General features: G+C 46.5%; 1 protein-coding gene across 2 annotated transcripts in view; it reads right to left on the reverse strand.

Moving 5' to 3' along the window:
- Nucleotides 1-1,876: 1,876 nt before the first annotated feature.
- ABTB3 (ankyrin repeat and BTB domain containing 3) overlaps nt 1,877-26,340 on the reverse strand; it is a 297,169-nt gene continuing 272,705 nt past the window's right edge. For both annotated transcript variants that reach the window (XM_066260050.1, XM_066260041.1), the window contains 6 exons: nt 25,266-25,371; nt 20,936-21,038; nt 18,420-18,501; nt 14,172-14,240; nt 12,106-12,219; nt 1,877-2,749 (listed from right to left, as the gene is read on the reverse strand). In XM_066260050.1, coding sequence (XP_066116147.1) covers nt 2,540-2,749; nt 12,106-12,219; nt 14,172-14,240; nt 18,420-18,501; nt 20,936-21,038; nt 25,266-25,371 — 684 coding nt within the window. In that variant the 3' untranslated portion in view covers nt 1,877-2,539. The remainder of the gene's footprint in view (nt 2,750-12,105; nt 12,220-14,171; nt 14,241-18,419; nt 18,502-20,935; nt 21,039-25,265; nt 25,372-26,340) is intronic.

Here is a 26,340-nt window from a genome sequence, read left to right on the forward strand (position 1 = left end):
TATCCAAAGAAAACAAACCCCTAATTCGAAAAGATATTTGCACCCCCATGCTCACTGTAGCATTACTCACAATAGCCAAGATATGGAAGCAACCTAGGTGTCCATCAACAGATGAATGCATAAAGATGTAAGACATGCACACACACTGGAACATTACACAGCAATAAAAAAAGAATGAAATCTTGACACTTGCAACAACATGGATGGACCTTGAAGGTATTAAGGTGAGTGAAATAAGTCAGACAGCAACAAATACCATATGATTTCACCTATATGTGGACTCTTAAAAAAACAAAACAGACAAACAAACAAAGCAGACTCATATAAGCAGAGACCAGAAGGGAGGGTTTGGAGCTGAGTGAATAAGGTGAAGGGGGATATAGTTAATAATATTGTGATAAGTTTACATGGTGACAGATGATTCCTAGAATTAGTAGGGTGATCACATTGTAAGGTATAAAAATGTTGAGTCACTATGCTGTACACCTGACACTAATATAACCAATATAAGATTTTATATTATACCAACTATATTTAAACAAAAAAATTTTTTTAAAAGAAGAGCTCACTTGTTTATACAAAGGGTGTGTGGTTTGGGAAAATCATTTCTTTTAATGACAGAGAAAGCACACCAAACTATAACAGAAGCCGTCAGGAGTTGCCACTGTACAAGTCAATGCCCAGAAGCCCTGAACTGGCATTGGACAGTCACAGGGAAGTCAGCTGCGGTTAAAGGGACATCCACACAGCATCTCTGAGGACATGGAGGAGGAAGGACACAGCAATGAGTCACGCATGTGCTGTGTGTGTCTGTAACTTGGACGGCTCTGCAGTTTTTTTCCTTCCTCATTTGATGGTAGGGCCTGAGGCAGTTTGCAAATGACCAGGCGGAAGAGAGGCCTTGTGTATCCGCATCACTGAAGAACCACTACTGAAGACAGATGTGGCCCAGGCTCTCCACAGGTCACACCCATGAAACAGAACACGACATCAGTCCTCTGAACAGTGGCTCACGGAGCACGGACGACGGATGAACAGCAGCTCCTTTGAAACTTAGGGTCTGTGCACAGCTTCCCACAGGCATGCTAGGAAATAGGTGTATCAAGAAAAAACTTTGCCGTCCCAGACGGTAAAAGTCATTCTCGCTGTTGTCATCGCATGGATCTAAGTTTCAAGTTAAAGGACAAGGGAAAAAGGCAGCAACTCAAGAATCATTTGGACTATTGTGGCACTTCACCAATCTCTTTTGCTTATAATATCATATATGGCAGAGCAGACGGAACCCTGTCGATATAAACTTTCATTATAGATAACCCCGTACTGTACACTCTCCGAATACAGGAAGACTCCATCTTATCATACAGGTTTATTCTTTAAAAATAATCTAACATAGTCATAGTCTCTGGCTAGTAGCAAACTATTAACATCTTTAGAGAATACAGAGAAAACTCTGAAATTACTAGTAAATTCTCTGACGTGCTTCTCCCCGCCCCCCACCCCATTCAGCATCCTCTAGAACGTTTTCTGCAAAAGCACCCCGGAATCATTCGTAATCAGGAAAAGAAATGGATATGTTTGTTTCACCAAATGGAACATTTTTTTTTTTTTACCTTGGCAAAAATGAAACACAAACATAACATTTCACAGGTTCGGGACCATGCAAATGCATGTTTTGTTAGGTGGGGCTGTTTCAATCTCACCCCGGAACCACGGTTAGCATGCAGGTGGTTTTCAGCTATTGAGTTGGAGATAATTATTGGCAGTGCACTTCCTTTGTGTAACCATGATCGCTAAGGCAGGATCATTATTTCACCTTGTATAGAGTATCAGCGATATCTTGTCAGATGCAGGTTTATACAGTGAGGATCTGTGACTTAACTGTTTTTTTTTTTTTTTAAAGAAAAGAAATCTCGAAACACAGATCCCTAAACACAATTCAGTTGAAAATGAACTGTTATGTTTTAGAAATATATTTTAAACTACAAGGCTGCCCTGTATTTTTTTAAAATTATATTATTAATGAACATTTTAAAAAGTTCCCACCCCTAAAAATGTGTTAAATTATTTCTTCACTGTTGGTAACAATCTCACCAATCTGCTATCATGGTTGACTCTTGCTGACTCGAAGCTACTAGAGGTCTTTAATATGTCATACAATTCTCTGCAGTTAGGTTTTCCGAACTGTCCACGTGGAACCCAAACGACATTTAGCTCCCAATCCAACCTTTTTGACAGTGGTCCTCGCAATACATGTTCAACTACCCACGGGTGCTTAGGATGGGGCTAGCTCAGCTGCCCCATGTTGGCCTTCAAGCTCTGGACCCAGCTGTGCTCTGACCAGTAGACCAGTGCAATGTCCTTTGTTCTTCAACAGGAACACATGGGAGCTGAAATTGCTTATTCAAGGGAGCTGAGGCAGTAGAGGCAGCTCCATGGCCCAGCCCAAAACGAACGCCAGGTGAAATTTGTATGTTTGTATGACGCCAACGCAGCAGGAGAGCTGGGGAGTCCCCAGGGAGCATTCCCTGCATCGGATGTTTCATACAACGGAACCTTTGGAAGATGACAAGTGGATGGACTGAATCCTGATGGCCAACGTCCTCTGTAAGTCCTGCAGCACATCCTGGCCCGCTCCTTCGCCATTTTTGTCATATAGGAGCTGCTTGAATGATTCGTTTTCAATGAGGACCATCATGTTTTTGAGAAAGTAGCCTTCACAATATGCTGAGAGCTCTGTGACTCCGAGAAACTGTGGAGAGTAGAGAGGAAGCAGGAGATGGTTATGTTTCTGAGATGCACCTGCTGGTTTCCATACGCCATAATGGTGGACACCTATCACAGTAGATTGACTGGAAAAGCGGCCCTGATTCTCCACCCTTTCCTGTATTCACACTCTTGGGGCATGGCTTTTGCTTTGTACCTCTACCCATCAAAGGCTGGAGTCTGTCTCTGCACTGCTTGGTCTTGTGACCTGTTCGGGCCAAGAGAACGTGGTAGAAGTGAGAGCCACCAGCTCTGAGCTAGATTTCTGTGGCTTTGTGTATGTCCCGGCTCTCTCTCAGAACCCAGCCTCTGTCACCAAAAAATAACCCGAGCCACTCTGTCTGGAGGGCAAGTGACCACATGAGACTGAGTGGAGTCGACCTAGCTGTTCCAGTTGAAACCTCTGACAGTGACAGAGTCCAGCCAGGATCAGCAAAGCCAGCCATCATCGCCCAGCCAGCTGACCTCAGAAGCAAGACCCACTGAGACCAGAGAACCTTTCAGCCTTCCCACTGACTCAATGCGAAATAAGAACTCACTGTTTTAAATGGTTAAAAGTGTTTTGTGTTTCTTTGCAATACCGACCCATGAATGGAGTTGCAGACACAATTCTAAGGTCTTTACAGGTATTAATTCACTTAATTCTCACAACAGTCATATGGAGTGGGCACTTCTTAACTACTCAATGTCTTTAGAGCAGGGGTGGTTTTGTCCCTTTGGAGACACCTGGAAAAGCCTGGAGATATTTTGGGTTGTCAAAAATGGGGTGGTGGTGTGTGTACTGCTGATCTCTAATGGGTAGAAACCAGGACGCTGCTACAAATCCCACAATGCACAGGATAGACCCACTGTGAAGAACGATGCAGCCTGAACCATTAATAGTGCTGAGGTTGAAAAACTGCACTAGAGGCATGGTTCCTGACAGACTAAACCAGCAATTTCCAACTGGTGTGCCACAAGAATTTTTAAAACATACAATAACTGACTATTCCATCAGGGGCACTGACCTCTCTTACCTTAGAAGGCCAAATTAAAAACAGCTAGCACAACAATAACCATCTGTTGTAAAAAAGTCAAAATTATACCTATTTGAAAAAAATAATTATTTTAAAGATAATTTTAAATAAATTTTAAAAATAATTTTAAATAAATTTTAAAAATAGTTTTTGTCCGATTGGCAAAAAAATACACCTTTAGGTGTGTAGCAGAATTTCACTGATGAGTTTACGTGTGCCCTGAGGTGAGAAAGATTGAAAATTGCTGGACTAAACCAACACAGAAGTGACTTTGTAGACCTGGCTCGCCGTGACAAGCCCAAGCAGAGGGCATGGCAGATGGTACGCACTTGATAAGTATTTGTTGCATGTGTAAAAGAATGGTAACTCTCAGAGAAATGACAACAACAGCAGACATTTATTGAGAGCTTATGCTGTGCAGGCACCTTGCGCGTCATTCTAACTCTCAAATTTCCATGAGGCAGGTACCATCTCTGATCTACAGATGAGGAAATGGAGATAAGGACTCTAGTAACTTACAAAATTCATACATGTCAAGGGCAGAACCAGCAGCTAAACCCTGGTAATTCAAGCCCTTAAGGACGTGCTTAATCCGTCAGGACGTACTGCCTTCAGCCTGATGCCATGAATCAGAGGGGAGGTATTTAACCTCATAAGCATGCTTGGCGGAGGAATTTGTGTTTGAGCTGCAGGAGCAAGTGAGGATATGTGGCCTGGTTGTCTGTCTTTAGCCCTTATCTATAGTTTTCAAAGCGTGTAGGTCTCTCTATTACAATGAATTGGAGGCTCAGACATTGGTTGTCAAGTGCTCCTGGAGATGACATCCTGGTGCTTTATTTAGATGCTGAATCATCCTTCTGAATAGTCTGATGTTCTGTCCTTTAGACCAGAGATGAACTTCAAGTTGTTAGGTGTGAAATGGTGAGATGATGATGAGGCAGTGCCAACAGGGTGATGAGCTGGAAGACCTGGATTCCAGGTGGGGCTCCCCCATCTTTCTGAATATGTGACCAGGGCTGGGTCTCTTGGCCTCTGGCTTTAGGTTCCTCATTTTCTTTCTTTCATTTATTTATTTATTTATGATTTTTTTTTTTTAAGTGAGAGGAGGGGAGATAGACAGGCTCCCTCATGTACTGCAACCAGGATCTATCTGGAAAGCCCTGTCTGGGGCTGATGCTCAAATCAACCAAGCTATCCTCAGCACCTGAGGCAGATGCTCAGACCAACTGAGTGCCCAGGGCCAATGCTCGAGTCAATAAAGCTACTGGCTGTGAGAGGAGAAGAGAGAGAGAAGGGGGAGAGGATGGGGAAGAGAAGCGGATGGTCACTTCTCATGTGTGCCCTGACTGAGGATCAAACCTGGGACATCTGCATGCAGGCTGACACTCTATTCACTGAGCAAACCGGCCAAGGCCAGTTTCCTCATTTTCAAAATGGGAATTATGGCACCTGCAACACAGACCTGTTGGCGGGATTCAATCGAATATAATTTATGGCAGGACTCTGTCACCCATCATACTCAGACGGGGCAGGTTAGGAAAGTAGCTAAGGGAGGAAGGCTCTGGAATCTGCCCAAGTTTGTATTCCAGACTTTGCCATTCACTAGTCATCTGCTGTTGGGAGAGATATTTAATCTCTCTGTGCCTCAGTATTCCTATCCATAAAATGGGGATCCTAACAATACCTAAAAAGCTATTGTTGAGATTGAGTGAGGTACTACAATACATGGAGTGTTCAGAGCACAGGTTGTAATCAGTAGTCACTCAGTGTTAGTTTTCACCATAAACATAAATTATAATTATTACTCTCCATCTCAATAACATATCCAATGATCCATATACACAAAGTGGCCAAGTTGTTAAGAAGAATTGACTATATGTATAGAACCTAGCTTAGCTAACTGGCCTGTAACCTTGAATTCACTGACATCCTTTGCTAATTCACTGAGCCAACAGCCCAACTATCTATATAAAACCATGTGCAACCAACTCTACAGCGACAAAACAAACTGATTAAAAATGGGCAGAGGATCTGAATGGGTATTTTTCCAAGGAAGACAATAGATAGCCAACAAGCACATGAAAAGGTATTCAACATTACTGATTAGTAGAGAAATGCAAATGAAAACCACAATGAGATATCACCTTGTACCTGTTAGAATGGCTATTATCAGAAAGACAGGAAACAAGAGTTGGAGAGGACGTGGAGGAAAGGGAACGCTTGTGTGCTGTTGGTGGGAATACAAACTCCAGCAGCCACTGTGGAAAACAGTATGGAGGTTCCTCATTAAGTTAAACAGAGACCCACCTAAAAATCCAACTATTCCACTCTGGGTATTTATACAAAAAATATAAAACCACTAACTTGAAAAGATATATGCACCTCTGTTGTCATTTTCAGCATTATTTACAATGGACAAAGCCAAGATATGGGAACAACCTAAGTGTTCTTTGATAAGTGAATGGATAAAGATGTGGTATATATACATACACACATCACACATAATGGAATACTATTCAGCCATAAAAAGATGAAATGTTGCCATTTGAGACAACATGAATAAACCTTAAGGTTTTATTATGCTAAGTGAAATAAGTCAGACAGAAAAGGACAAAAACCATACGGTTTTACTCACATATGGAATATAAAACAAAAAAGAAATAAATGGACAAACAAAAATAAGAACAAATCCAAAAATACAGACAAGAGATTGGTGGTTACCAGAGGGGCAGTGGGTTGAGGGAGAGTGAAATGGGTAAAGGAGGCCTATTGTATGGTGTTAGACACAAACTAGATTATTGGTAGTAGAATATTGATAGTGAGCCTGCTACAGTGTATACAGATATCAAATTATAATGTATACTTGAAACTTATATACAGTTATTAACCAATGTTACTACAGACACAAAAAATTCTTCAGATGTGCTTGATCAAGCCCACACACAAAAAACATGAGCAATCTTGTGCAAGTTAAATCACCTCTCTGGTTATTCCCAAGCTACAAAAGGAGGGGGCTAGACTATAGGGAATCATACTCAGGGTATATTTGGGACAAGGACACACCAGGTAATTTTGTGGTCTCCAAATGAATGGTGACTGTACATCAGATATTTGCCTATGTCCACATAACTAGTCACTAACAGAATTAGGACCCAAACTCTTATCTCCTCTAGACCAATGGCTGACACACTACAGGCCTGTGGGCCAAATCTGGCCCACTATCTGTTTTTGTAAATAAAGTTTTATTGGAACACAGCCACATTAATTCATTTACATATTGTCTGTTGCTGCTTTGGCACTGCAATGACAGATCTGAGTAGGTACAAAAGGGATTGCATGGCTTGTCTGAAAATGTTTATCTGGCCCTTTACAGAAAAGGTTTGATGATCCCTGTCCTAGGTTGTAATTTTTTCAAGGGCAGAGACCATGTCTTTCTCATTGTTCGTTTTTTTTTTTTTAATTCAGTGAGAAGAGTAGAGGCAGACACAGACTTTTTTTTTAATTCAGTGAGAGGAGGGGAGGAAGAGACAGACTCTGGCATGCACCCCAACTGGGATCCACCAGGCAAGCTCACTAGGGGGTGATGCTCTGCCCATCTGGGATGTTGCTCTGTTGCTCAGCAACTGAGCTCTTCTTAGCATCGGAGGCAGAGGCCAAGGAGCCATCCTCAGTGCCTGTTGGAGACTGCAAGCTGACAGGGTCCTTGCGGTTTAGATTTTGGGGGGACAGAGGTGTGGGGGACTGGCAGTAAATTGACAGGGTTCTTGCTGCCCATCCTCCCACCTCACTTGCTTGATTAAGTTGCTAAAGGCTAAATTATTCCCCATAATCTCTGTTTTAAGTTGGAAAAGGCAATTTACATGCCCTTCTCCACACCTCCATTAGCTGTGTTTCCACTCATCCCATCCCTCATGTCCCTCAAAAAGACTGGAGGCAGTTTTCTTTTTACCCTTTGTTTTGTGAAGTTAAGATGTTATGCAGGGTGGGGTTTTTTCAGCACTTGGAAGAATTCTTGGTTTGCCTCAAAAATGTAACTTTGTACCTAAAGCTTTCTTTGTTTTGTTAATGACTTTGCCCTATAAATATAGCGGTTTGGGGGTGGAGTTTGGCTCTTGCAAGCTATGAACTGTATATGGGTCCTCCTGATCCCATCCTTTTTTTTCCTGTGTTTATTTTCTAATCCTCCACGGTTCTCACCTGAGACCTGCTAAATTATTTGCCACATGGTTTTGCGACAAGTGCCCAAGGCCTACTCACTCAAATGGAGCCATGGCTGCAGGAGGGGAAGAGAGAGAAAGAGAGAGGGTGAGGGGTAGAGAAACAGATGAGCACTTCTCCTGTGAGCTCTGACTGGGAATCGAATGTGGGATATCCACACACTGGGCCAGTGCTCTACCACTGAGCTAACTGGCCAGGGCCTCATTTGTTATTCTGATAAATACAGTTACTGGTAAATAGCGGGTGCTCCATAAACTCTCCTGAATGATTTCCCCCATGTTCCAAACCTGTGTTCTTTGCACCATGGAGCACTGTTGAGCTTAGTGCATTAGCTTAGCTGAGAATCACCTGATGAGCAGATTGCTCATTTTCTCAAGTTGAAAGACACTCTGAAAGGGCCATCAGGAGCTCCAGTCTTTTTGTAACTGAATTGTTTGGGACAGCTTTGCTAGTTAAAAAAGGAGGCTAAGCGGCCCTGGCCGGTTGGCTCAGTGGTAGAGCGTCGGCCTGGCGCATGGGAGTCCCGGGTTCGATTCCCGGCCAGGGCACACAGGAGAAGCGCCCATCTGCTTCTCCACCCCTCCCCCTCTCCTTCCTCTCTGTCTCTCTTCCCCTCCTGCAGCCAAGGCTCCATTGGAGCAAAGTTTGCCTGAGCGCTGAGGATGGCTCTGTGGCCTCTGCCTCAGGCGCTAGACTGGCTCTGGTTGCAACAGAGCAATGCCCCAGATGGGCAGAGCATCGCCCCCTGGTGGGCATGCTGGGTGGATCCCAGTCGGGCACATGCGAGAGTCTGTCTGACTGCCTCCCCGTTTCCAACTTAAGCAAAAAAAAAAAAAAAAAAAAAAAAGGAGGCTAAGCAAAGCATTTATGGGAAGGGCTCTCATTTGTCTCAGTTGGATATAGTATAGAGGTAATGTTGCCACGGCCTGGCTGACATGGAACATAGTCGTTGGCATCTAAATGCCTGCATTTCCTGGGGTTCCACACCAAGTGTTGGTTTCTTTCCTTTCAGTCTCTTCCATTAAATCAGCCTCAATTTGCAGCGCAATCTGTCAGTAATAGAACCCACATGGCATGTGATTATTGGCGGGGGCTACAGTGTCCACAGCACAAGGGAAGCAGAGCAGAGGAAGGGCAGGGGTGCTGGCATTGCCCGGTCTTCTATGCCCACATCAGGAAGGACCGATGGCTGCCCTGGAAACACTCGAGGATGTGGCCTGGGAGGCCAAGGCCAGCAAAAAAAAAAAAAAAAGGCAAAGCTCTGGCTGCAAAGGTGCATAAATAAAAGAGATGGTTCATTGCTGTAGGTGTTCTCAGCCCGTGGCGCAGACGTGCTCCCGGCCAGGGCTCACGTTGCACCGGGCTGCATTATTAAATACAGGACAGCTACAGAGGCTGCCTGCCAAGATGCTGAGAGATTCAGCCAGGACTCTGGAGCGCAGGCCTTACCACCGAGGTGATAGGCCACAACAAAGCCACTGTGATGTGGGGTTCACAGGGCAATCTGAGTGTCTGTGGGCAAGGGCTGAGGGGTGGGCAGAGGACCACAGACTGATCAGGCTGTTCTCCTGGGTCGGGAGAATCTTCCTGGATGCTCTTCTGCAAAGTAATCAGTTTAAGATTAAAAAAAAAAAAGTGAAGTCACGAGAAACCAGATTTTGGTAAAACTATCACTTAACCAAAACATCTGATGCGTGCGTGTATGAAGTAAGCAGCTTGGCTGTACTTTTTGATTTACTGGTGACCAATCAGAAAATATTTTTTGAGTATGAGGGATTATTGCAAACATGTCAAACATTTTTTTTGGGCCAGACAGTAAACACAAAGTTAAGAACCTGTGCTTTGGAGTGAGACAAAGCTAGGTTTATACTTCTGGTGACATACCCCAAAGGACTGAAAGTGGGGACTCGAACACAGATTCGTTCACCCATGTTCATAACAGCAATATTCACAATGGCCTAAATGTCAATAACGAATGAATAAACAATGGTATATTGGTATCTATCTAACTATCTTCTCTCTCTCTCTCTCTCTCTCTCTCTCTCTCTCTCTCTCTCTCTATATATATATATATATATATATATATATATATGGAATATTATTCAGCCTTAAAAAGGAAGTATATTCTCCTCAACCTGTGCTGGTGCAGTGGATAAAGCATTAACCTGGAACACTGAGGTCACCAGTTTGAAATCTTGGGCTTGCCCGGTCAAGGCACATATAGGAAGCAACTACTACAAGTTGATGCTTCCTGCTTCTCCCCCCTTTTACATTCTCTCCCCCCTTCCTCTCTCTAAAAATCAATAAATAAAATCTAAAAAAAAAAAAAGAGAGAGAAGGAAATTCTGGCACATGCTACAATGTGGTGAACCTTGAGGACACTGTGCTAAGGGAAATAAGCCAGTCACAAAAGGACAAATGCTGTGTGATGTTACTGTCCTCACTCAAAAGGACTTACGTGAGGTGCCTAGAAGAGTCAAAGGGGGTAGGGACAGAAAGTATAATGGTGGTGTCCGGCGGCTGGGAGGAGAGCAATGTGGAGTTATTGTTAATGGCTGTGGAGATGGACAGTGGTTGCGACTGCACCACAATGTCACTGAGCTTGCTGCCACTGAACCGGACACCTAGAAGCGGTTAAAGTGTGAATTTCATGTTACATGTCTTTTACCACAATAAAACCAAAACAAAACAAACAAGCAAAAACCCTCGGTAATAGCTGTGTGACCTTAAGCAGGTTACTTTACCTCTCTGTGCTTGTTTCCTCATTATCACACGGGACTAATGATAGCATTTACCGAGGGGGTTGTGGTCAAGATGAAAAGAGAGGGTGCAACAAGGCTGTTGGCACAGGTGCCTGCACGTTAAAAGGAACCCTCGAATGTTTAAGACAGAAAATAACATTTCAAACATAGCCTGGTTTTCCACAACAAGCAGTGACAGAATTAGTCACATCAGTTGTCATTCTGCAGGGCCGATGTCAGAGACAAGGGGACTGAGCTCCAGTTACAGAAAAGTTTTTCGTTTGTTTTAATTTCTGATCTTATTTCATTGTTTCTTCCTAGCAAATGTCAATCCCCTGTCCTCAGCACATGAAGCTCAATGAAGGGGCACTGGGACTAATTAACCCCTTGGCTCCCAGCATCCCCACTTTTGAAATAAACTAGATTCAAATCAGTGGTTCCAAAAACTGGAGTGAAGACTGGCCTCAGGGCTGAAGTCACAACAATCATCCTGGGAGCTTGTTAAAAATGCAGATTCCTGGGCCCTACTGCAGCCACCCGGCTGTGGCCACAGAGGGGGTGGGGGAGTGACTAGACACATTTAGATGCTCTCCAGTGATCCTGATTAGTAACCCATGGATTTTTCTAGTCCTGGCAACCTATTCTCAGTCTTGGCCACGTCTGAGAATCACATGGGAAGCTTGGAAAAAAAACCACTTTTTCCTGGGCTCCACCCACAGAGGTTGATTTATGTGCTCTGCAGTAGGTCCCAGGCACAGGGATCCCAGGTGAGGGTCCAGGTGATTCCCCTGAGCAGCTGTGCTGGTAACCACAGCTCTAGAAAAGCAGTTGTCATGCTTGAGCATGCGCCAGAACCACAGGCAAAGTCACAGACGGGCTTCGCCCCAGAGTTTCTGATTCTATAGGTCCGGGGTGGGGTCCTAGAATTTACCTTTCTCACAAGTCCCCTGATGGAGCTGATAGTGCTGGATGGGAGCCCACACTTTGAGAACCTCTGTTCCAGAACCTTGCTACTCCAGCTGTAGCTTTGACCAGCAGCAGGGGATTCCCCTGGGAGCTTGTTAGAAACGCAGGACCCAGGGGCCACTGAATCAATCTGCAGTGCAGTTCTCATGCACAGGAGAGGCAGGCACTATGTGAGAACAACTCTGCTTCAGAAACTTCTGGGCCCCTATACCCTGGAGGGGAGTGTAAAGGGAAGGGCATCTTTTCTAGAGCAGGAAGCAGATCTCACAGGGGTGCAGGTGGGTCAGCCCCAAGTGAGCAGGCCCGGCATCCTCCCACTGCCTGTCTCGTCTGCCTGTGGGGGAGACACTTCGCCCACATGTGCATGGTGTTAGCTCGGGCAGCGGGAGCGGGTTGATTACCTTGGCGTGGTTGTAAATATCCACACAGTTGTCTGTGTTGATGCCTTTCGCACAGATAATCTCACAGTGTCGCTGCAGAGCCTCCAGCTGGAAAAATTTAGCTGCAGACAGAAGCTAAAAGCCATAAAAAGAGCCTGTTAGAGGTTGGGAAGTGGAAGGAAATGAACAGTGGTGAGAAAAGTCCTCACATCCCACAGTGGTATCCCGAGGTGAGGGGACCAGAAATAGTGCTGGTATGGTATGTCCTTTAAAGCATGGAGGTACCACTGGAGGAATAGATACAGCGATAGAACTTTATCGTGGGGGGAGATGGCAGAGGGGAGGGGAGGCATAGCAGGGAACCCAATAAACGTCTCTCATAGCCAGAGGTCAAGCACAATGCCTAAAATTGTTCTGTCCAGAAATAAGGATGAATGATGTAATTTAGTAAGATGGATATGGAGGTGGTTGGCCCCCTCTGTTCATCCAGGTCTCCACTCAAATATCATCTCCTCAGAGAAGCCTCCCAGACCACTTCATCTCAGGTCACCTCCCTCCATGCCCGCCTGTCCCCCCGACCCTGTGCTTCTCTTCCCCATAGCCCTTCTCACACCAGACACGACGTCATGGCTATCGCCTTCTCCAGAGTCTGGGAGGGCAGGGATCTCTGTCTGTTTGCATTACTGCTGTATCCCAACCCTGAGCACAGTGGGCTTGGGTGACGCTCAACAGATGTGTGTAGAGAAAGCGACAGGCTTGGGGGAGAGGAAGAAGGAGCTAAAACACAAGGTCAAAGCGACTGCCTTCAGGAAAAGGATTAAAAAAGGGAGCAGGGGGCTGGGAGAGCTGCTTTTCTGACAACCCCTTCTGTATCATTTACATGATCTAAATGTACGTTCATTATTTTGATTTGAAAGGCATTTTTTACAATGTTGACAAAAGAGACCATGTCCTCAGATGATGGCCTGGTGCTGAGGTAGAGGAGTGTCAGAGGGGCGGTCCAGAGGGACAAGTAACTTCCAGGGGACACGGGGAGTGCCAGGGAAGCTTTCACGGAGTACGAAGAGGATACAGGGGCCACACATTGAGTGCACAGCTCTTACAGCAACCCCTGTGTGCCAGGCTCTGTTCTAAGCACCTAATAATACACAGGAACTCTTAACATTCTGAAAACCCAATAAGGTAGACATTATTACCCCCATTTTACAAGTAAGGAAACTGAGGTTCAGAGTGGTGAAATAACTTGTTCCAGATCACACAGCTCAGAGGGGGCAGAGCCTGGATTTAAACCCAAGTCTGGCCCAGAGTCCATGTCTTAACCACTGCGTGGGTCACCTTGTGAACAGGCGATATAGTGTTCTGACACCTCAGATCAACCAGCCGCCCTGGACTTCAGACACCTGAATGGGCTTCGATCTCCTTTGCTCAGGATCACAGTGGTTTTGGCTTCTGGTCCACAGCCCTTAGCTCAAAGTAGGAGAACCAACAAAGGTTCTACTTATAGGAAGGAGCAGGGGAGATCTTGGCCTTGGACAGAAAAGAATAGGAACAGGGCCCCTCGAGCAGGCTGAATTACCCAAAGCAGACGGGAATCAGGGGATGCCTAAGGTGCTCTGGGAGGGAGGAACGGTCGACCCTCAGCGATGTCAGGGGAGCCCTGTCACCGGCTCTCAGCTCTGGACAGGGACAGTGCTGTGATGTGAAGGATGGTTTCAGACGATATAATTCTCTTACAAATGACAAGGGAGAAGAAGTCATCAAGGACAGTTCCTGATGACGATATCTCAGCCCCAGCTGTGCTTGGAGACTCAGCTTCTTGAGCAAATTTCCTTTCCCGCAACCCCCAAAGCCAGAGAAAATTGGGTTTCACTGAAAGGGGTTGGGCTAGTGCACCGAACACCCCAGACTTCCAGGGGGTGATGAGACGCCTCCTGTTTGGGAGGTCTAAGGAGTCAGACAGGACCCCAAAGCCTGCATCCAAACAAAAACCCAACACGGGTCCTTCCAGACCTGCCAACAGGTGCTGTGACCTGAGTTTACAGAGGTGCCCTTTCCTCAACCTCGCAATGACACGGCAGATTCCTTACCTCCATTATCTCGTTGTTTTTAATGAGAAGTGACTCTGGGCCACCATAGTAGAGATACTGCATGACCAGCTGGAAGAGAGGACACAGTAAGCACAGCGTCAGTGACACAGTCAGTCATCTTAATGTTGTAGTAAAGTCCATTTATTCTCCTGGAAACTTTCTTCAATAAAGGCCAAACCAATAATAACAACTCTAAGCGCCTTTCACAAATCGTTTCTCTGCCCTGTTATCTCATTTACTCAAGGTTGGGCACTGGACTTGAGATGCTGCTTCTCAGCAGAGGTCGCAGAGTGAATGGTATTTAAATAGGGCTGTCCCACGCCACCTTCAGACTCCTCCAGCACAAGCCTTTCTGGCGAGGGGGTGACACCGCCGTCATTAGGCTGAGCGGCCTGGTTACCGACTTGTTTTCCTTGGCAGCCATCAAGCTGCATGAAGCAGGGATTCAAATGGCAGAGCACAGTCTCACGGAGGCCCCGCGGCCAGCGGCAGCCCGCCGTCCGGCTCCTGCCGGTGCGTGGTGCGCAGCGGGCTGCGGGGGAGGAAACGCGGAGCAGCCTTATTTACTAAAGTCTCCTGTCAGCCTGGAAGTGCAGTGAGCAGGCCCCTGGGAGCCTCCTTCTGGATTGCATTCAGCCAGACTTGGCCTATTTCAAGCCACAAATGAGGCTTTTCTTCCTTTATGAGGAAGAAGGCGGCACAGGGAAAAGTCCCCGGGGCTTGCTCGCCGCCCCGTACAGGAGCTTGAGGCTCTTGTGGCCAGGGCGCCTTCCCCAGTCAGAAGCAATTACGGGCCTCGGGCCCTATGCGCTGTGCTCTCCTGTGATGGCCTCTCACCCAGTGAATCTGCCGGATGTGTTGAAAGCCTATTGCAGGACAGGTTCACATATCAGGAACCTTCTTACTTAGTCTCAGGCCTGATGGTGTAAGTGCCCCCTTCCCGAGCACTCAGAGAGCTGGGGACATGCACCTTTCTTTTTTTTTTTTTAACATACAAAGTACTTTGAACAGTATCTGACTCTTTTTTTGTTGTTGTTTGTTTATTCATTTTAGAGAGGAGAGAGAGACAGAGAGAGAGAGAGGAGAGAGAGACGGGGGGAGGAGCTGGAAGCATCAACTCCCATATGTGCCTTGACCAGGCAAGCCCAGGGTTTCGAACCGGCAACCTCAGCATTTCCAGGTCGATGCTTTATCCACTGCGCCACCAAACTCTAATGGGCCCCCGCTTCTTTCCTCAGGCCTGGGTGACTTTCAGGGAGGGCCCAAGTCCCCATGGTATGGGGGACAGTTAAGAGATTAGGCCTGGGCGTCAGCTAGGCCTGAGTCTGAAGCTCGGCTGGGCCGCGATAAGCAGTGGGAGCCTGGGCCACTTCCTTCACCCCTCAGAGACTACAATGCCTGTGAGGTGGGGGAAGGGCTGAATGAGATGATGGGTAGCCATGGTTCTCAGGGTGGTCCCTGGACCAGCGGCACGGGCATCACCTCAGTTCTTGTAAGAAATGCACATTCTCAGGCTGCAGCCCAGGCTTACAGAATGAGGAATCCTGGGTTTGGGGCCCAGGAATCTGCATTTTAACAAGTTTTCTGTGTTTTAACAAACCCCCGCCCGCCGGGTATTCTGAAGCCTTCTAAAGTTCGAGAACCACTGTAACTCAGAGCGCTGGTTGTCCATCTTGGATAATGGGAGGAGGGCAGAGGCTTGACAATGCAGATGTCTAGGCCCCAGAGCAGATTCTGATCTGGTCTGATTCATGGCCTGGTCATTGGGCGCTGTCAAAGCTCCCAGGTGAGTCTAGCATGCAGCCCAGGTGGACAACCACCAGCTTTGAGCCTTACACATAGTAAGTGTTCAAGAAATGGGAGCTGTTCTTACCACTCTTGCCATTTAGAAAGAGTATTCAACCAGGGCTTTGGCACCAGACAAGCAGGTTCAAGTCCTGGCTATCACTAATTAGCACAGAGACAGGGGCACATTGTTTAAGTTCACTGGGCTTCAGTTGTTTTATCTCTAAAAATGGCAAGGATAATCCAGATAACCAGTGTGAGCAGAGGTCAGAGCCTCATTCACAGTTGGAGTCCCATCAAGCTTTTTTCACTGGTCTCCCCATCCTTAACCCTAAAGCAAAGCAGCAGTTTCATGGAAACTTTAAAACCAAACAGCTAAAGAAAACAACCCCTTCCAAAAAAACCTTCAACCAAACAGCTGCCACCACTCCAGAAGGACTGTGGCCACTTTGCTCTGGGTAGAAAATGTGGGAGGGGTTGGGGAAAGGGGAAACAGGCACTCGAAGGTGTGGGAGAACACCAACTCCCCAGCCCATGTTGGGGCTCCAGCCTCCTCTCTGCTGCCCCGACCCCAGTGGGACGGCTCACCCAGGCTGACCTTGGCCTTGGCACCTCTTTCATCCATTCCCCAATGCTCAGTCCAAAGGAGCCTATTCAACAGGGATGTATGCTGAGCAGGGAGGTGGTTTATCAGTTATGCCTTAAAGCCATGAAGCACCAGATGCCAAGAGGAATGTTTGCATATTTTCCTGCCTGCTGATCATTGCAAGGACCCACACCAGAGAGTCGATAATGATTAACTTGTTAAAAATGGGGGGAATGAGGCTCAGAGAAGAGGGTGTTTTGCTTAAGGTTATTTGAGGGAGAATATCTTATTTTGAAGTTTCAACATAACCAAAGGAGTACATCTCTAAAGGTGGAAATGCAGACTTGAGGGGCCAGTGTGAGGGCATGGTGTCTTCCTGGCAGCCTGTGTGGGACCAGGGTCAATACTAGAGGGAAGAACCAGCATCTAGCCTGTCTTCTCTCCACTTGGCTCATACTATATAGTCCCAGTGTGTTTTTCCCGATATACCTGAAGACCCAGCCAATGGACTGATAATCACTTTCCCTCAAACATAATACATGACTTCCCACTTTTGTGCCTTTATGTTTATGCTGTTCCTGCCCCTGGAATACCCTCTCTCCCATCCACTAGATGGAGAAATTGATGCTCAGAAAGGTTGGGCAGTTTGTCCAAGGTCACACAAGGGACACTGATTTTAAAGAGGGGGAGGAATCTGTTTAAACTGGGGAATATAGCATTTAAATCCTAGAGTGCAGCTCTGCCCTTCAAAGGATCTGGACCCCCACCCTGTGACCCTGTTCATGGCCGGCCCGGCCTGCTGTTTGTCTCTGAGAATCTCGTCAACTGTCTTAGAACATGAGTGTCCCAAGGGCCACGTCTTACCCACGTGTTTAGTGTTTCCTGGACTGTCCTTCTAGAATTGAAGTGGAAGGAACAAGGTCCTGTTCAGAATCTGATAAATATCCCAGGACACCCACGCTAGCTTCTTAACCCAGGCTGGCAGAGGACAGCGCTGAGGGACCCCAGGCTCCCCTGTAGGCCTGCCCTGATGGATGGGAGCAGCTCACTGGGCTTCATGCCCTGGGTGAGACTTGGAGCTCTAGGTGGAGAGCTGCAACGCCAATTTGGGGGTGAGTTTCTGTGAGCTGCTAAAATGTCCTTGTGGGGCACATCTTACAAATCAGGCATGAAGGAGGGTGGAATAGGGAGGAAGGATGCTGTGCCCCCTCAGAGACATCACATAAACTGGAACCGTGGTTAATGGTATTGATTCCCCCAAACAGGAGAGAGACAAGGTAATGTCATCTGACCTTTGACCAAGGCACTTCCTCTGTTAGGTTCAGATCAATGTTAAAATGATACTGGAGTCCCTAAAGTCCACTGCTTCTTGATCATATGGGGCTCAATCACTCTTCTGGCACTTTACCTGTCCCCACCCCCATCTTTCTTAAACCCTTAGCCTTCCTGTGGCTCGCCAACATCCCAGCCTTCACTATTCCAGCCAACACCTCATCCAGGAAGCCTTCCCCAGTTTCCCTGGTCTGAGTTGCCATAGCTCGTTGGCTCGCTCCTCTCTCTCACCCCTCCCCACATTATACTGTATAAAATTAAGTAATTACTTAGAGTTAACTCCTGTGGACCGGGAGTCCCCAGGAGAGGACTGTCCTTTACAATGTGTCCCCAGGTTCCAGCACAGGGTCAGGCACAGAGCAGGTGCTCAAGTGGTGGTGTAGGGATGGATGGATGGATGTTAAATGGGAAGGGCAGTGAGGAGGGTCCGAGAGTACAGGAGACGGATGATTTACCGCAGGGCCAATCCACAGGCCAAGGGCTGGAGGGAGCCCCCTGTGCCCTGTGCCCACGGCCGTGTGTTCCAGACCACAGCAGGGGCTCACCTGAAAGATGGGGTACTTCACATAACCGATCTCTATGCAGGTGCTGTCATTTGTTGGTTTGCTGGAGAGGAGTGCTTTGAACCTGAACAACGGCACAATAAGAGAACAAGACTCACAAACATGCCCCGAGAGCACAAGAAACTCAGCCCCTCTGTGCCCCTGACTCTGACATACAGCAATGGATCTCCACAGATTTCTAATTTAACCCTCCGCCACCCTGTATGATATCACAATCCAACCTGAAGGTAAAACTCAACTAAAAAGAACAATGTCAATTCTCAAATAGGTGATTAGAAAAGAACAAATGCCTTTGAGAACCCCATCTGTCCTGCATGGCCCATCACAAAGGCCGCCTCCTTCAGGAAGTCTTCCTTGAGCTTGGCTTCGGGCTCCTCTGCTGCTCACGATCCCTCCGCTCCTGTCTTTTCCCCCAATACAACCTCGGCTCCCGGAGGGCAGGGATTCTGCCCTTTCTGTTTCTGCTGCATCCTCGAGCCAATGCCTGTCTGAGCCATCGCAGGTATTTAATAAACATCTGACGCCTACGGATCTCCTTATGGCTGACCTTCTGTCTGTGGTTTTGGATGCACTTTTCTGCCATTGACTAAACTGTATGCTCCTTGAGTGTAGAGACCCTGCCATTGGAACACATTGATACTCAATATATACTGCTCACAAAAATTAAGGGGTATTTAAAAATGAATATGAAGTGCTAAAATATCCCCTAATTTTTGTGAGCAGTATATTTAGGAATACGCTCTCTGTTATTTTTTAAATTAAACTTTTAATTGGGAAATAACTATAGATTTATAGACAAGTTGCAAAGATCGTACAGAGAGTTCCTGTCGAACCTTCACCCAGTGCCCCCAACATTAACATCCTATACAGAGAGCCATGGTACCTTTGTCAAAACTAAGAAATGAACATTGGCACACTATAGATCCAGTTTTTCAATAGCGTCGCAACCGAGAACTACGCAAGGGGACAGCATATTTTTCCTGTGGTGGCCAGGCAGACATGCGGGGTTTCCCTTTGGCTTTGGGGAGGGCACTGTGGATGTTTTCAGGATCCAGGGAGGGCTGGTCTTGTGATGGGGCGAATAAGGTCTGAATACAATGGAAAATTTTAAACTTTGCACAATAGTAGAAACTAGCTGAGCATGTAGGCATAAGGCATGAGGATGTGGTTTTATAATTAGCTAAGGACAGAATGACAGGAAACTGTGCTCCCCAGAATAACTGTACAAGCTCTGTGTTAACAGTTTTGCAAATGAAACAGGTAAACCAGGATGTAAGTTTTTGCTTTAAAACTAGCTTTGCACCGAAGGTCGCGGCTGTTCACTGAAATCCCTGTGTGGAATGACAGTGGGGGGTTGCCGGTCGGCTAATAAAGGCTCCTTAAATTTAATAAATTTAAGTTCCAATCAATAATTACTTGCATTCGGTCCACAACAGTCTGACACACTCCTGGAAGTGGAGTCCCTTCTCCCTGCTCGCCCAGGAGGCCTGCCTCCTCCACATTTCAGCATCTCTCTCTCCACGGCCCAGACTCCCAGGTCCTGCTCAGGCCCTTGGGTGACGGGGTTCTACATGGTCAACCCCACCTCGCCTCAAATTGCAAGGAGAAGGAAGGGCAGAGGTGGAGCTCGCAAGAGGCTGTCACACTGTTGTCCACTCCGCAGCCAGGGAAAAGTAAGATTCAGGAGCCGTGTCTGTCGGTGATGCATGCCTGAGAGCAGGCCTCTCAAGGCTGCTGTGTGTGAGGGTCCGGGGTGTGCAGGGCATGAGGCACCTGGCCGCAGGGGCTAAGACCTAATCCATGCTCTGTTCCCAAGCTTTGATTGCTGAACTCTGCCTACACGTGCTCTGTCCGCTCAGAATCCTGGGCGCCTAAGTCTCATGGAGGTGCTGCTGTTTGCGCTGCTGCCTGCCAGGTATTCTTTTTTTTTTTTTTTTTGGCCATTGTAAGTAAAAAACATGTAACATAAACTTTACCATCTTAAGTACATTCACACTGTTGTACAACCGATCTCCAGAACTTACCCTGTGCCCATTAAACACTAACTCCTCATTCCCCCTCCTCCCAGCCCGAGTGACCACCAGTCTAGTTCCTGCCTCTGAATTTGATTACTTGAAGCACCTCATATAAATGGAATCATACTCTATGTGTCTTTTTGCGGCTGACTTATTTCACTTTCCATCACATCCCTGAGTTTCATTCATGTTGTAGCCTGTGTCATAATTTCATTCTTTTTCAAGGCTGAATAATGTATGTATGCACCACATGGTGTTTATCCATTCATCCAGAGATGGGCACCTGGGTTGCTTCTACCTGTGCCTATTATGAAGAATGTTGCTATGAACACAGTGCACAAATGCCCTGTACTCTTGAATCCTTGATTTTGAGAAGATAATCTGCCAGTCTAGTGGAGATATCACCAACTTTGAACTTCAGAGGATAGTAATAGCAACAGCCACACTCATAATTCCCCTGCTTTCCAAACTGATAAGACATACCTTGGAGAGGCTGTAAATAACAGCACTTTGTGAGCATAGAATGGTCTTCCTTCTACCAGAAAGGTGACATCAGACATTTCCTTATTATTCAGGAAATGAGGATCTAGAACAGGAAAGGGGGAAAAGGTCACTTTAGCAGAAAGAAGAGTGAAGTCTGCATTCCAGGGGATAAAATACTCAAATGTTCAATGGTTAGAAAAAGACCAAACAGTAGGAAAAAATCAATCGTAGGAATGTTCAAATCATCAAAATTCTGCTTTTCACTGGAAACCCTCATAGCTTATTTGTGATTAGAAGTAGCATTGCCCCACGAAAGACTGGCCTATAGCCTGAGTTCAGGTGATTTTCAGGTGTGAAAGGTAAACACCTGCCCACCTTGCCTCTAAGAATGTCATCTACCCTGGTTCCCCTCCTCTTTCGGGCTTGGTGTCCTCCCTGCCTAATGCAAGTGCTGCCTGCTTGTCGCTGTGTTCCAGGTGATTTGATGTCCAAGGCCTTCTTTCCCGGGGTCAGTGGACTATGAGCCCGTCCCCTGCCCTCATCTCTAATAACAGAGAAGATATAACTGGCACTTATTGGGCACTATGACGTGCCAGGCACTGTGCAAGCCGGTGCTAACGTATGTAAGCTTATTCAGTCCTCAGGGGCAGGCACCACTGTCAGGTATACAGTTGAGGAAACTGAGGCGCAAAAAGTTACAGTGACTTGTTCAAGCGAGTCACAGATGGAGAAGCCAGGATTTGAACACAGACATTCTGACTCAAGGGGCACTATTAAGCACTAGGATCCTCCCATTTGTCCTTCATTTCAGCCACTTAGATGTGGGGCTGCTGAAGGTGACGGTCTGTCCTCCGCTCAGCACTACCTACCTTCTGCCTACCTGAGAATATCCACCAACACCCCGCGCCCTCATCCTGCCCTACAGGCTCCACCTCGCTCAGTTCCCAAGTCAGTCCCCACGGAGGCAGAGGGCAAGATGGCTCTACCTCTCCTGGCGCTTCGTCTTAGGTCACTCCCCGTTAGCTCACTTGGGCTGCAGCACTCCAGGGTGGTTGACACACACTGCCCCTCAGTGTTTTTTGAATGAATGAAAGACTGCCTTGACCGCTGCTTCAGAATCTAGTTCTCAGAAGTTGTCCAGGACATCAGGCCCCTTCTAGCCTGGGGACCTGCTTATTATTGAGGGGCCCTTCCCCAGGGCTTAAAGGTTTGTTCTGAAATGAAACCCCAGCTGCTCCCAATGGCTGGATTTAGTCTGGCCTAAACCACTGACTGAGAAAACCAACCCCTTGGATTCGTGGGGGCCATGACCCCACAGCTGTTGGGTCTACCCTGTCTGGCTGCACCTTGAACCCCTGGCCTGGCCCCATTTTTCCCAGACCCTGCTGTAACTTGGACCCAGAATTGACATTCCTCACTCAGCCCTCAAGCTCTGTGCTACCCCATATGGTGGTCCTGCACTCATATTCTCTGTCAGCTCTTCCTATTAAAAAGTTTCCATTTAAAACATGTCCAAAAAGCATACAAATGTCAAAATCACCTGTAATTCCACTAGCTTCAATTTTTTTTTTATTAACTTCCCCCCTCCCCAAACTTCTAAAACTATCCAGGTAAAGGGAAGAGAGGCTACATGAGGAAGGCCTCAGAGTTGACAGAAACGTACTTCTTCATTTATTTAAAAATTGTTAACAGTTTGGAGAAACTTTCTCTCCCTTCTTAGTAGCCTGCCTCCCTCTGCTTGCTCCCTCTCACTCCCACTGTCCACCTCCAACCACCCCCATCCTGCTTCCCAAATTGCTAATATCTCCTCCCTTTAGCTCTTTTTACCATTCTTTCCCAGAGTTCGTTGAGATGGAAGGACAATGTATCACAAAGAATTGGGGGTGTGGCAAATCAGTTTGTCACAGTCCCCACCAATCCCTATTGCCTACACTCATTTATACAACCTGCCAGGCCCTATAAAGATGCCAGTTTGGGACCCTTGTAACTGTTCATTCTTATCTTTCCTTTAATAAAGCAGGTCCTTAAAGAGCCACTATTTGGCAGCCTTTAGTTATCTTAGCTTGAAAGGCTACACTGGAGAAGCAAAACACTACATGTTCCATACTCTATTTATTGATAATTATACATATATCCTGTCCTTTTCCTTTCATACTGTAAGATTTGGACCTCTCAGGCCCACCTTTCTTCTCTTATCCTAACCCTTGGAACTCCAAGGTTTGGCAAGAAAATGAGAACCTTAAAATGGCTAATGAAAGAAATCTCAGCAAGTTCAGAAGAAAAAAAATATGTTCGTTCTTCTTACAGCTACAGGAAAGCAGATTTTTATGCTGTGCCATTTAAACAGCCCTTGCAAACATCTGCTCTCACATTGGTGTCTTATAAGACACCTTGATATCAGGTTATTTCTATGTTGTGGGAATGTAACCTTCAATCTCTAGAGTCTATTAATTAGATTGGTCTTTATAATTTGTTGCACTTAGACTATTTTAATTAACACTGTTTTCTACAAGGCAGAAATCCTTGTGATTTTGGTACATACTGGTTTGCTCACAGGAATAGGTGTGAGGGAAGACAGACAGCCTTGGACTCGGCTGCTAAATTTTCCATTTAGCAAAAAGTTGTGTCATTTAAACCAACCAGTTATTCACGACAGGAACAAAAGTACTTTATAACAGTTTCATGAATTCAGCCTTTTCACTCATTTAAACTAGCTCTCTTGTTTCAAAAGTAGTGGTTTTGCTAAAGAGTAGACTTTTCAGATGTTTCCATTTAGTAAGTAATTTCCCAGTCTTTGCAAGAAAAGGAGCTAGGAAGCAGGAACGTTCCCCAAACTTCATTGGAGAAGGAATTCTTTAATATTAAAATATTAACATGTCTTTAATATTTTATGATTCCCTGTGCAGCAAGGAGACAGGCCCCTGCAACAGGAGGCTCAGGTTCAGGTTTCAAGGAGGCTGAGTATTTCTTTGCCTTTTCCCAGGGTTGGTCCACCGGGCTGCTGCCGCCCCAGGGTCCTCTGAATGCAATCAGTGCCTGGTGGAAAGATTCCCCCCAGAAAAATCCCAGAAGCTAAAACCGCAGGATGATGGGATTACGGCCTCTGATGAACCTGGTTCAGGCCTCAGCTACACCTGAGCTGATACTGCGGGGACTGCAGAGGCCCCGTTTCTTCAGCTGTGACATGGGATGACTCCCAGGGCCGGCCCCCCGGGGTCTGGGGTAACTGAAGAATAAACATGATTCTTGCTCTGATGCGATCCAGAGCACCCAGGCTCCTGGGCTCAGGTAGGTTTCCCTCGTGTGTGTGTGTGTGTGTGTGTGTGTGTGTGTGTATACACACGCCAGGGGCACCCATTGCTCTCCCCTCCTAGTCCCCTGTAGAAGGACTCCATTAGATTAGAGGAACGCTATGCCTGTCCTCTGCTTGTTCTTCAGAGGGAGCTGAGGGAAGGGCGGGGGAGGACCAGGGGAGGGCAGGGGGAGAGCAGCCAAGCACAGCTGAGGCTTGCTGCTTTTATTATTTTTCTCCAATATTGGTTTTATTATATTTTTAAAAATATAATAACATTTCTACATATGAGATTCCTTCCTTTTTTTCTCCCTTAACATTTCCTTTTTTTTTCTTTCACATTCAGTATTTTGTACTAGCTTCAAGTGTGCAGCCCAACGGTTAGACAGTCTTATACTTTATACAGTGTTCCCCCTGATGTTTCCAGTACCCACCTGGCACCATAGTTATGACAATATTATTGACCGTGTTCCCTATGCTGTGCTTTACATCTGCAGGACTATTTGGTAACTGCCAACTAGTATTTCTTAATCCCTTCACCTTTCCACCCACCCTCCAAACCCCCTCCCATCTGGCAACCGTCAGTCTGTTCTCTAAACCTATGAGTTTGTTTGATCATTTATTTTGTTCTTTAAATTCCACGTAAGTGAATTCTTTTGGTATTTGTCATTCTCTAATTTATTTCACTTAGCATCATGCTCTCTAGGTTCATCCATTCTGTCACACATGGTAAGATTTCATTCTTTTCATGGCTGAGTAATATTCTGAGTAAAATTCTGCCTGCAGGGCTCCAGAGAACTTCTTGAAGCCACTCCCTGTACCCTTCCAGTTAGAGGCAGAAGGCATTGGTGAGTCTCCTTGTTCAACCTCATCTCCACCTGCCTGACTGTGGTATCTAGCTTTGTTTGCCCTCAAATATTCTCCATCCTTCTCTACTACATTTGCTTCTCCCTGGTCCTGAACTCACACAGCAACAGCCCTCGCAGGGCAGGGCAGGGCAGGGCAGGGCAGGGCAGGGCGGGGCAGCGAGGCACTCACCCAGGCGCGAGGTCTGCTTCCGTTTGATCTCCGTGAGCTTGGGGATGGGGTAGGGCCCGTAGCAGTGAGTGAAGATGACGCACAGCTGCTGGCTGATCACTTCGTTCTGGGGAAAAGAGAGAGTAGCTCACTTTGCTGGGGGCCGCACACGACCTCATGCACGTGGTTGCCAGGATCGTGTTCCCCAAGGGAGAAAAGCCCACACACTTAGCTTAGGTTCCGAGAGAAAGTCCCCTGGACGCCACACATCCAGTTCGCCCTGGCAGGCCCCAGAATTGCCTGCTCATTTCTCTACTGTCTATTTCTAGCGGGGTCATTGGTGAAAGCTTGACTTGGAATGAAATCCTTCTTTTTCGCTCCAGTCATTGACTATCCACTGGGAAGCATATTTCATAACATATAGGATGCAAAATCAGTTTTTACCCCAAACGTACTTTGATCAATACTCCAAAATTCTGGAAGCTGCTAATTATCCTGAAAATACCAACAGAAAGCCCTTTTGATTCTGTGACTGCATCGTGATTCGAAGATGCAAATGGTCCTAATTCGGCCTTTTTATGAATTAGATCCCGGTGCTGTGGCATTTCTGGCTCAGGAGCGCTCAGCTGAATCACTTTCTCCAAAAAAAACCAGGAGGGGGGAACAGATCAGTGATGCAGGGTGACAGCTGTCCCTGAATGCTCAGGGACAAGGACACCTGCTTCTGATGAAACCCCATGCCTCCTGTTTTTGCCCCCCCCGCCCCCGGGGGGCCCTCTGCTGCTCACAAGTCTCCCTCTACCAGCAGGTGTGCAGGGAGGAAGCCACAAATCACAACATTTGGATACTTTTTCCTGAGTGAAGGGGTTGACACTTGGGGCTAAAAGGGGGAGTTAGACAGAAAGACATTTACAATATATCTTAAAAGTAGGTTGCAACACAGTTTGTTGCATGTATTTTTGGAAATAAAACCCTATGTATATATTTAGATTGACAGGTATTTATATGAAAAGGTTGGGGAGAATAGAGTAGCCACCTTTGGGTGGGATGATGATGTTTTCTTTTTAGCTGTATGTTCCTGCAACACAATGGTTGC

This window comes from Saccopteryx bilineata, chromosome 1 (assembly GCF_036850765.1).
Source record: "Saccopteryx bilineata isolate mSacBil1 chromosome 1, mSacBil1_pri_phased_curated, whole genome shotgun sequence".
NCBI classification, from domain to species: Eukaryota; Metazoa; Chordata; class Mammalia; order Chiroptera; family Emballonuridae; genus Saccopteryx; species Saccopteryx bilineata.